Source organism: Adiantum capillus-veneris, chromosome 13 (assembly GCF_014529385.1).
Source record: "Adiantum capillus-veneris isolate H3 chromosome 13, ASM1452938v2, whole genome shotgun sequence".
Lineage (NCBI taxonomy): Eukaryota > Viridiplantae > Streptophyta > Polypodiopsida > Polypodiales > Pteridaceae > Adiantum > Adiantum capillus-veneris.
The window spans coordinates 138828605-138841345 of NC_140943.1; the positions used below are offsets into that span (position 1 = coordinate 138828605).

Below are 12741 nucleotides of genomic sequence, written 5' to 3' on the forward strand. Positions count from 1 at the left end.
CATTCACATGCACACTCTCAAGAAGCATAGGGTCTATTTTAGGCATGAATGACGAATTTACTTCCCCACTCCCTTCATTTATTTCATTAATCGCATTGATCGCCGTTTTTCGGCTCTCTGTGATTGCCATAGTGAGTTATCCCCCCCCTATCAAATCACTCAAACACTGTGGTTACCCTCACCCTTTCACTGTATATAGGTGCGTGTGAGTTAGGGGACTTTTCCCATATCTCCTTACTGAAATAAAAAACCCTCAATTAGCTAGTCATTGGGCTAGTTGAGCCAAAAAAATAAAAAATATAAAAAATATAAGTATATTATGGCCCATGCGTATGTAAATATTTCTTTGTATATAGGGCCTAAATAAAATATTTTTTCATAATTATTTTGGTATTTATTTAAATATTTCTACCTAAGTGTGTGTTATTTATGCTCTGTACATTGCCTCACCATTACCACAATTTTTCTTACCATTTTTCATACTCTTTATTCCATATAGAAATATTTTCATGTAAGCTTCTCTTATATTTGGTGTAACTCCACCCCAACAAAAAATCCAAAAAAACTAGTTTTATTTATGTGTATAATTTTTCACTATTGTGATTTTTCCCTTCTTACATCTATTTTGTTTTTTTTCTAAAAAATTAGAACACCAAAAATATTTATCTTTTTATGGTAGCCTCATAATGAGAGAGATTTCTTTTGACCCCTTTATATTTTTTCCACTTATATTATTTATATTTGACATGTACATATTTTTTAGACCCCTCAATATTTGATTTTCTTAGTTGTACTATTCACTTATATCATGATCTCAACAATATATTCAATTATAGACCTACCAAATAAGGTCAAGGGTAGGTGGCATGCATACATGCACTATGGAGGGCTCACTCTTGGAGGTATTCAAAAGAATCATCCAAAGAAGGACCCCACAAGGACCTTGTGCAGTGGAAAAAAATGGTCGGTTTTGCTGAATTTTTAAAGTTCACTTGCTCTCCGAATTTGAAAAGGTGATACAAACAAAAGTTGTAGCTCGTGGGCTGAACTTTTGCCTCAAATTTTTTCATATTTTTTTGAGCTACGAGCTGTGAGCTATGATTTTATTAGTGGACCCCAGTTTTCCCATGCTATGCAGCCACACTCTCTCTTCCACTTTATCATTTTCCTCTTTCACACACACTTCTCCACTCATCATCCCCACCTCTCTCACCACTCCTCTCTGCACCCTACTCACCTTCTCCTCAACCTTGAAGAATAAGAGAAAGCATGGTGAACTCATACCTCCCACACACAATTCTATTCCAAAATTGACCGCCTAGTCTCATTTTCCCTCCTCCAATTTACCCATATCTATCAAAAAAACCACAAAATTCAACCTCTTCTCTTAAAAGACAGCATCATGGTGGTTGATTACTCAGCTTCAATTACCTTGTCTCTCAAGGAAGGTCAAGAGTGGAGAAAAAATGTACCGTCAAAGCTAGTGGACCGTCAACAAGCGTCAAAATTGGCCCTACTCAAGACACTTGGAGCATCAACCTTGTAAGAAATCCACCTTTTCTTACCTCTTAAGATTTTTTCTTCCTTATTTGTATCCTATATGGATACTCCCATTGTAAATATCCAATTCCATTTGTAAATTAATACTAACTCTACTAACACTAACCCACTATGAAAAGTCCTATCACCTCCATTTCTCTCCTCTCTCTTTCCCCACCAACTTCTTGATAATTCCAAGCAAAAGAATTAGATAAATTGCTGAAAATCTAACCCAACCATGGTTAGAGGAGTAACCCTAGCCTTCAAAATTGCTATAAAAGGAGGGTGTAGCTAGCACAAAAAGGGGGGAGCCATAAGCAAGAGCACTATGCTATAGCTTGAGAAGCCAAGCTCAACCTCTCTAGAAGGAGCTCTTGAGTGGAAGCTCATTGTCTTATGCATGTGCATGTGTTGTAATAGGGGATTAGCAAGGGAACTCTATGCCATTGTAAGAGAGAGAGTGATCATTCAATTGAGAGTAGGAAATCTATCATTTCTCCTACTAGTGTAAGCCCAACATTTGCTGAATCAAGGAGGGTGGATTTGGACTAAGCTTGGATACTTTGTCTCCCTTCCAACGTGAAGTAATGGACAACAATGATGCATAGGTGTCTTGGTGTTTTTTGTTAAGTTCTTGATAGCTTGTCTCTGGTGTTGTCATCAATCTAGCCATAAATCCCACATACTGTAAGAGGGCGACAGGGTGGAGAGGACTCCCCTGGCTTTAAGACAGTGATTGGGGTGGCTTTTCTTGTGATGTGTTGTGGTGAAATTTACGCAAGCTATGTTGAACAAATACTAATCTCACTTTGATTTGTCATGACAGATTTGTAAGAAGGCATTAATGCAACAAGCACCCCCTCCCCCTTTCTCTCTCTTTCTTAAATATATAGTTGTGTTTGCTTTATCATTGCCGATACGTTTCAAAGCAGCCCGAGCACTCTCTCTCTCTCTCTCTCTCTCTCTCTCTCTCTCTCTCTCTCTCTCTCTCGTGTTGTAGTGTGTGAGAGTGTTCCATTGGTGTTAGGGTTAGTGTAAATTCCTTGCTTGTTTGTGGGTTGCTCTAACGATTCTCCTCTTTTGCGTCCTAGTTCGCTCTTAAACTAGGTGGTGCCCCTTGTGTAGTTGGGATTTGGCTGTGGGTTTGTTGTTTTGGTTTGTGTTGTGTTGTGCCCCAGCCCCATTGAGCAGCACGGGAACCTTGAAGGGTGTCTAGAGGTTGCTCTTCTTGTTGCCCGCCCCGGACCGCCTCAGCATGTTCGGAGCGAGTAGCTCTACTAAGGGTCTCTTTTAAGCGGCTAAACACATTGGACCCAAGCCGTGGGCCCATGGCATGCATGTCTTGACTTGAACTATCAGGGTTTGGTGTAGGATACCCCTCCATGACTTCGTAGTCAGAGGAAGAATCACTAGACGCGATATGAGGATCTTGGGTCGCGATACCTTGAGTCCCAGCCGAAGGTCCAGAACCTAGGGTGGAGGAATAATGGGTGCCCGCGTAAATGGAGGCACTACCAATATGCTCGTGCTCTAACACTCGTCCAGAGCGTAGGTTCATATGACTTGGATCCCCTAGAAGTGTCAGTGAGGGCCCGTGAAGGCTGCTCACCTAGTAATTTTGGGTGTTTTGCAACCCAAGTCTTTTCTTATTTATTTATTTATTTATTTATTTATTTTTTGGTCCTTTTTTCTGACCCAGCTATAGAATAGAACGTATGATAGCTCAAAATGAGCGTCTCGGTCAGAGGGACGTGCCGTGCTTTACAGCCCTCCGTTTGGTCACTTTATGCCCTCGGAATCCCTAAAACCGTCAATTTCTAGTAGGGAACTAGGCCCAAATTATAAAGTCTAAGGGTGCAAGTGGGAAGAGAAGGGAGGAGAGTGGAGGACTTGCCCCACATGCTCTCATTCCCTCTTGAGGGGGTAGGGTATATATATAAGAGTGAGTCTAGTATATATCATAAGACTGAGGACTGAGGCCTAGGCCTGGGCCTGGGCTTGGGCTTGGGCTTGGGCTTGGGCTTGGGGAAATGATCCCGATCCCGATCAAAATTTTAGTGTAGCCCCCCAGGCGCTTACGCTTAAATATTTTCGGTTTTTTTTTAATTTATTTATTTTTTTAATATATATTTTTTGATAGGCGATGACCGCGCGCGGTTTAGGTGACCCTTTCTTGGCCACACACACTGTCACCTACCTAACCTCCCAGTCAACAGCTCACAGACAACTCACTACCTTATCTACTTACTAACAGTGCTGCTAACCATTGACTAATCTGTTAACTGCTTACTGACAGTGAGCTAACTGTCCACCTACTTCCTCTCTCACTACCTTACTGTGCAAAGATTGTGTGCAGGCAAACCTTGACAGAAAACTGTGTGCAGACTGTGTGCAAGCATAAATTGCTAACTGCCTTCCTACTTATTCATTCACTACAAACAAGCTAACGACTACTAATTGTGCAAAGACTGTGTGCAAACAGAAAACACAACATTATGCAGAAATCACAGAACTTGCAGACAACACAGAAATTAACAACTTACAGAAAAACAACTCATTCCTCTTCCTCTTCCTCTTCTTTCCTACTACAAACAACTCATAGGAGAAGCACAAAGTGCCTCTTGGGCTTAGTGCAGGGCGATTCCCCGGCAGCGGCGCCAAAAATGTGCGCTCCTTGCCGCACTGTCGAAGCAAGGGACTTGCCGATACACCGTGTGCGAGCCACAAATGGCTCCAAGCACACAACAAGACTAATCTAGCAAGCTCAAGAGAGCAAAGGGTGTGTCACTCACCGCTCTACGCTCGCCTTCGTGGTGGATTCCTCGCCGCGATGAAGAAGAAGCTGCAGTCGTGCCACGCTCAACCGCTTCGCCACCGTCGTACCTTCGTAATGCTCAATCGCACACACACTCTCCCTCTCTCTCTCTCTCTCTCTCTCTCACACACACACACACACACACACACACACACACACACACACACACAAGGAGGTGAAGAAGAAGAAGATGGAGATGGAGATGGAGATGGAGCAAGAGCACTCTTCTATTGCACCAATGAGAGAATGAGTGAATTTTAGGTTTAGTTGGCTTTTATATGAGCTCACCCCATTCACACTTGGGCGCCCATGCTTAGCCAACTAATCCCTTGAATGTTCCGGTTAGAGTGCGCCTCTCATCGGCGATCACTCTTACCCTTTTCCTATTGGTCCGACAAGCCCGTTACCTGACTCTACCAAATACATAATACACGTCCGTCGTAGGTGATGGGGTGTCCGTGAGCTGTGAGGGTTAACACCCTTGATTCTTGTCCGTGAAAATTTTGGTTTCCGGTGAGTGATTTTCCTTCACGCACGATGGCTTCTCCTCATAATGGGAGCCTTACAAATGTGCGCTTTTACCACAGAAAGTTACAAGGGTAAATCAGGCTCCATACTTAACAACATTAGACATATTTTGACTTTCTTTTATGGTTGAAAATATATGATAATCCGTAGGGTAAGCTGTAAACTAATTGTGCATGTGTGACATGGATAACAACTAGAACCAATTTTGACACCATGTTACTTATAATAAGCACAAGCATAACCAGTTCTAACTAAATGCTTTTGTATGGATGCAGGTTACAGTTGGATCCTTATCCTTGTAGGATTAGTGGAGGTTTGTCTCTAGGGATTGGATATCTTCAAAGTGGATCACAACATTAACACTACCTAGAGAAAGGAAGCTCTACATCAAACCTTTTTTATTTCATTAGTATTTTGTAGAATTGACCATACATATTGGGTCTACTTTAAATAAAATCCATTAGTTTTGAAGATTCCCTTGCTAATCATCTTTCCCTCATCATCTCCTCGCCTTCACTTAGCCACTCTGTTTGCAACACCTCCCGTCGCCCTGCTCTTGCCAACAAGCAACCTAGAGTCCCTGCGGCGCCCTTGCTTACACCCAATTGCCATCGTCTCATAAATTACCTCAACCTACCAATTGCCTCATGAATCTTCTCAGGAGAACAAGACTCTAAGGTAAAAGCAGAGATGATCAATGCCCTAAGCATCAGCATTTGATGTCGTGGTCACAACAATCCCCCATTGTAGCCCCTTGCCGCAGTGAGATGCAAGTAGCACAAACTGATTGCTACGAGGTGTTGCCAGAGAGAGAGAGAGAGAGAGAGAGAGAGAGAGAGAGAGAGAGAGAGAGAGAGATTATCATGCAAAAGAAGGGAGAGAGACTCCATATGTCAACTTCACAGAGAGAGAGAGAGAGTCCGGTTTGGCGCATCCTTCTCCTCCTTTTCTCTCTTAAGCAGAGACACCTCGCATCTCATTTGATTCGTCCCTTTTTTGAATTAAAAAGATCGTATCACCTACTGTAAACTATTAAAATAAATAATTGACATGGTGTTATATATATGTAACTTATCTTTCTGCATAATGTCATTGTCCTTGTCTATATGTCAAGTCTGATCTACTCCATTGTATGGTTCAGAATAGTTTCTATAATCAAACTATTGTTAGGTTTCTCATTTGAAGCACACCGTGCCTCTTGTTGGTGGCTAGCTTTTGGTCGGAGGGCTAGCACCATACAATGGCAGTAGATCAGTCACGTTAATATCAACTTGACTCACACAATCCAAAGGGATGGGTTGGGGCTCTTTAGCTCCTAAATTGGTCAAGCACGTACAAGCTTACATGTAATCAATGTATTTTATATAAAGAAAATGAAAAAATATAGGAGATGGACTACAAGTATACATGATATAGGGTTTATTCTTGACATAATGGATGGCTTACTTGTTAGCAAATACTTTATCATGTATGGGATTTGGAACTCCACAATGTCCACAAGGACCTTTCATTGGTTAATCGCTTGGGCTTGATATTATATATCAAGCCCCCACATCTACAAATACTTGATACAAACAATAATACCATACTGTAATTTCCTATTGTCATACGATAAAAACTGGGGATGACATAAGTAGCAAAGCTCCAAAATTGTGATTAGATGATTCATGATGTTTGCACTATGTCCACATGAACATAATAGGCGGGGGATAGGTTGGCGGCCTATCCTCCACCGGATGGGGGAGGATGCCCCCCCCCCCCCCCCCCCCCCCCCCCCCCCCCCCCCCCCCCCCAACACACACACACACACACTCGGTCACTCCATCTTCTATGAATGTTTCACCCAGCTACACACTTAAACATGAGCTATTAGGATAGCTAGTGGCCATTTTGTCTTATGAGGGGCTATCTTATGCTTGTATCCTAGAGGAATTTGATGGAAGCATAATGTTGTTGATCAATATACAATTCCATCTCCCTTGGGTCTTACCCCTTGGCATAATTGGATGGCTTGGATAAATATGCCTATTAGGGGCTAAATGTTACAATGTTTGGAGTATACATATACATATATCCTTTGGCAATACACCTTACTGATCTCGTTATCCTTGGGTTGGATATTGTGGATTAACTATGGCCTATCATTTTCCTGGTAACCCCTTAATCAAACTCCTAATTTACAGTGGTAACCAAAACTTGGCCCTGTCCACTGGTGGACCTTACACCACTTAAAGCTTAAAACTTGTGGCTCTCCTGTGACCAAACCCTTGTCGGCTTATAGATTTTTGGTTTGTATACATCACGTGGAATATAACATTAAGCATGCTTGTATTGAGTTGCTACTATGGTGTTGGTGTGAATATTCCCCTAAAAAACTTGCTCTCACTTGGTATAATTAAATATTAACCCTTATCACTTTCGACGGACTTGATATTTTGGCCTCTTGCCGCAAGAGCAGCTACTTGTTCATAGATAGGTTTGGCTTGTCTCCAATAGTCCTCCATGTAGTATTGTGGACTTTTTTGAAGTGCATCAATTCCATATGCAATATTAGGGTCTATATCTTCCTCACGGCCTTCCAAACAAGTAATAGATGACTCACAACCCACTTTATTCATAGAATTGATTCTCGGATGTGGTGGTTGCGGTCCTAGCACTGACGGTGGTAAGGGTGTTGTTTGAACAACATTCTGGGTCCTAGGGACCATGTGTTGTGATGGTTGTTCAACAAGTGGGACAAACATCAATGCAGGCACTCGAGGTGTCTCCGTCCATGCTAAGGTTGGTCTATTGGCCATCGCGTGTTTAAATACTATGTAATCTTGGCTTGATGACCGTACCTCCCATAGGCATTGCAATTCCCATTAAATTTTACTCTAAAAGTACGGCATTCACTAGTACTATACGGACCATAGAAAACTGAGCATCATTCTTGCTCCCTTCTTGGATACATATGGTTGTTTTGTGGAGCACGATTGTCTCTAAGAATTTCTTGAATGGCCTCGATGAGATCTGCTAAAGTTATCTCAGATATCTTTGGCTCTTTAGCAATAGGCTTTATCGTCATTGGATCATGCCCCGATGCTTGCAAGCTAGTAGATTTAGGCTCGACAAACACTCTTTCTCCTTGAATCATTAAGTTGTTCTCTAATTGGATCGCATTGGTGGTGATTGCTTCCCAAGTGGTGATTCCTCTGATGACTAGGCCATTGTAGATATCCTCATGTTGTAATCCCCTAATGAATCTATCGAGCAATTGGTTATTATTGAAGCCATCATTTGGATTACAATGAGAATTCAAATGCTTCAAGCGACCAATAAAGTCTCTCACGGACTCTCCTTCCTCTCGTTGGGCTTTCTGGAGCTGAGATGCTACACCCCAAAGTACTCCCTCTCGTATGTACTCTTTCAAGAACAGTCTCCTAAGAGTAGGTTAAATCGTTTTCTCTTCCATCCTTAGGGTTCTATACCAATCCCCAGCCTTCCCACTCAAGGTCAGGCTTAAAGCATTACTCTTATGCAGGTCATTGTGTTCTCCTAGGGAATCGCGTATTTGTTTAAACACTTCGATATGCTTTCTCACATCCCCGTCTCCAATAAATTTTTGTGTGAGCTTGGCTGTTTGCATTGCCTTACTTCTAGGCTCTCTATCCGGCGTGTTACGCTTATTTTCAACAATGGATCGACCAATAGCGTGAGCAAATGTTGCCAAGTCACCTAAGTGAGCAGGTATAGTGGGGACACGTTCTACTCCCCCAGGCTCACAGGTCAGCCCACTGACATAAATCGACCACAAGATTTTAATGCTCACAAGCTCTTGCTACAAAAAGATCCCTATTGCTCTGATACCACCTGTTGAGCTCATAGCAACGGAAGTCTACTGCATCTCTCACAGACATGGCAAGGCGAGAGAGCACGAGAGAGAGAGAGAGAGAGAGAGAGAGAGAGAGAGAGAGAGAGAGAGAGAGAGAGAGAGAGAGAGAGAGATAAGGCTACACACGACTGTCACACAAATGAAAGAGAGGATTTAAATTAGCTTTTACTAAGCCTTATAAAGGCTTTACAGAGAGGTTCACACACATGGTAGTTGCCCCAAGTTGGGCTGACCCCAACAATCGCCCCCTTCACCAAACTTGGCATAATCTTTGTTGTGATGCCCCTAGAACTAAACTCACACTCTCATGACACACATAGTTTTAGATTTACTCTCAAGCACGAGTTTTCGGTATACTAGTAAACCATGAGTTTTAGGTTTTCTCACAACTTGGTGCTACTACGGAGCTACCATCATGCGGGGTTTTTGGTTTATGTCCAAACCCTAGATTTTTTGGTATACTCTAGCTAACCTCGGGTTGAAGTTTACCCGTTAACCTCATGAGTAGTGATGTACAAGGAATGGGGCTTTGCATCGGGAAGATCTTACCGCCGGTCTCTTATTTTCTTAGCCGGTGCAGTGTCTAATCCCATAGAGATGCTGATAAACAGATAAACATGGTGAAACAATTGTGGGGGTTGTATGCCCAAATCTGTTAGCATACATATCATTTTGGTCGTAGTTATAACAAACTTTTGAGACACGAAACCTTTGCTGCATGAACATGCTCTTAGTAGGAGGCTAAACTCCTATATATAATTTTGATTAAAAAAAAAGACTGATTGTGTATCGATACAAGATGCTAAAATTAGAATTCGAGTTGCTTATGTAGGCTTTGGAGATGAATTACCTCGTTATACATATTTGCCTTTTTTTTAGCGAGGGAATTTGCGACAAATTACATGCTAAGCACTCAAAAACGGATCTAAATTGTCAAAATAAATTAAGGTTAGAAACTCTTGAAGAATCCAACCAAAATAGATACAAGGGTATTTTGGAAATTTTAGCAATTCGAGGGGTATTGTGGAATTTTCCACAAATTAGAGGGGTGTTTTGGTAATTTTTCCCTGAAAAAATTACACTCGAGTCTTTCTTGGTTGTGGCCTAGCACTTGGCAGCCCTGAACTTGCCTTCGTGGCTCAACACATCCCTAAAAAAAATCCTCTCAATTCTTTCCTGGCACCTGGCAGCTCTGAACTTGCCTTCGTGGCTCAACACATCCCTCTCCAGCTAGGCATTTCCATCTATGCTCACTCATCTGTCATTCCATCTATAACCTTTTCGACCGCACACAGATATACACATGAGCAAGCTTCCACCGAATGAAAAAAATATGCTCCTTTTACTTTTGCTTCAATGTTCTCAAGCTTCCAAATATACACCAATCACTACTACATCTACTAACATAATATGGCGGAGTACATAACCCTTTACACTTATCTCTCTTTGCGAGATGAAAGCTAAACGCCAAGTGAGATGACAGGGAACGGAAAAAAGAGAGAGAGAGAGAGAGAGAGAGAGAGAGAGGGGCCACCTAAGGTGGCATGCAGTACTCGTACTATTGATTTCGAAGGAAAACTTTGCCCTTTCCTTTTCCCTTCCTCCTAAGCCCAAGGGATCTGTCATGGGTACAACCTACTTGCTTCCGTAGTGTTTGCATCATCCGGTTGAAACATTTAGCTCCCTAAAATTTCGCCCCCTCTCCCGCCTCTTCTCTCATTCACCCATGAAATGAGTCAGGCGGAGGTTACCAGCTGGGTGACAACCATGGAGCTGAGTTTACTACCTTGCCTGCCAGCGCGCGAGCTTCAAGCCATGGACCGTTCAGCGCACCCTTCCCATCAAGGTTTTTCTCTGTATATGAGAGAGAGAGAGAGAGAGAGAGAGAGAGAGAGAAGAGACAAACATTAAACATTGTGCAAGTGACTTAGATACGGGCGAGACAGATTTTACGGTTTCTGAGCATAAAGAAGAGGAGTTACATCTTCTTTCTCTGAGACACTCTACTGTCTAGCATTCTTTTTAGACATTGATATTTTTGGTTTTGCTTTTAGTTTTATTTTACGTGTGTGTGTATAAAGCTCTGATTGGCGACATGGATAGGTATGTGTATCCTTGTTTTGCAAAACAATTATGGCGTAGAAGCAACCCTCCACTGTAAGGATTTAATTCTAATGCATTGTGCCAAATATCCCTCTCAACTGTTGGTGTCATCCACTTTGTTTTAGAGCACTTGAGAATGTAAAAGTCTGTGGCCAGTACTTTTGTGTTAACTGCAAACTTATGCCCAACCATTATGAAATCACTCAAATTGTTATGGCACAAGTAGAGACACTAGAGAGAGGGCGAGTCATCTAATGCTTTTTCTTTAAGTTTCTCCAAGATTTACCACATGCATGTGCTTTTCTTGAGCTTGAGAAAATTGCACATTTTGGTTTTTTATAAAAAGTGCATTGTATGCTTTTACATGTTTTTGGCAAGCCTCTTGATTATTGTTTCACATCCAAACTTATTAATCGTCCCTTTTAGGGTTGTATTATTGAGTACTATGGATCTTTGAGGATGCTCGGGCCAGCTTGTCCTCAAGGGGCAGTACAAATCAAAACATATGTACAAGGACGATCAATGTGGCATGTAGGAGTCATGTAGAATGAATTATGGCGGAGCAGAAGTACTATGGATCTTTGAGGATGCTCAGGTCAGCGTGTCCTCAAGAAGCCGTACAAATCAAAACATGTGCACAAGGATGCTAAGCTCAATGTGGCGTGTAGGAGTCATGTAGAATGAATTATGGTGGAGGAGAATAATTTGAGGTAATTCGCCCCTACAACACTGAGTGTATGGAACGTAATGGTGTGTTCCATTGTCCATTCTCTATTACAGACTTGGACACCCCAAGTTGGAAATCTGGCACGACACATGAGAGAATCACTTAAAACACTTCACAACTTTATCACACTTTAAAAATAGAGTCGACTTGGCCCGGCGTAGTTCCGTGCCTAGAGGTATTGGCGGCAAAATTTGATGCCCCTTTTGGTATTTATTTTTATATTGATGCTGAGCAAGTTACAATTCCGCGGGCCCTCTCTGATTAGAAACTCGTCAGCGAACTGAGGGAAAGAGTGGCCTTGGAGTTCATATTTAAAGGCCCTTGGCCATCAACCTCAAAAGCTATTACTTGAAAAGCTTGCAAACTCAAAAGGTATTGGCCCAAAGCAGCCAGTGTGAATCACGAAAATCTGTATAGCCTGCCACGTGGCACAACGCAAAACGTGGAAATCCGTACCGTTGCCACATCAGCATGTCAGCGTTTGCGGTCGTGCGTACGACTGTCCACATCAGTGTGTTCGCCACGTCATCAGATTGTGACATCCCCCTCTTGAAAGAATTGTAATCCCCCTTGACGCCTGCAAAATTAAACATAAGCCATAAACCAGTTCAATAGACATTGACTCTAAGTATCGACGCACTAGATGACACAAATCGAGCACTTGTACAAGGATGATAGTCACTGCGCATTCACATCACATTCAAATCATATCACATATAATCCATCTAGATCTAGGACCATGATTCCTGGCAACGTATTTAGCAATCGCATCTAGATCTACACCGAACTTCACTGATGTTGAATTAACTAGTTCTTATTGCGATCATGTCCATAGATTTCTCAAGACCGAAATGCTGCAACATTTCGTCTTTCAATTCTACAGTCAATCACAATCACAAGTGAGTACTCAAAAATCAGGTTCATTTCCGAAATTCCAGTTCATCAATTACACACTTAGTTTATACTGAACAGAGTGTTTCAATAATTCAGTCCAATCATCTTATCCCTGTGTAGCCATCTCATCCCTCGGAAACTCTTGATGCGTTCACCACTGTATCCAATCATTTCATTCATCATCAGTCATCATCATCATTCAAAATTCATGATTTTTATCCTGAATTGTGATCGGGTTCATTCTGGAGCTGTCATTGCTCC

The 12741-nt window shown here is 42.0% G+C and overlaps 1 protein-coding gene across 1 annotated transcript in view; it reads left to right on the forward strand.

Annotated features, from left to right (window-relative positions):
* Positions 1-10343: 10343 nt before the first annotated feature.
* The window catches only part of LOC147444948 (mediator of RNA polymerase II transcription subunit-like protein), an 83673-nt gene continuing 81275 nt past the window's right edge, over positions 10344-12741 (forward strand). The window contains exon 1 of the mRNA XM_086527454.1: positions 10344-10602. Within this exon, the coding sequence (XP_086383580.1) occupies positions 10488-10602 (115 nt within the window). The 5' untranslated portion in view covers positions 10344-10487. The remainder of the gene's footprint in view (positions 10603-12741) is intronic.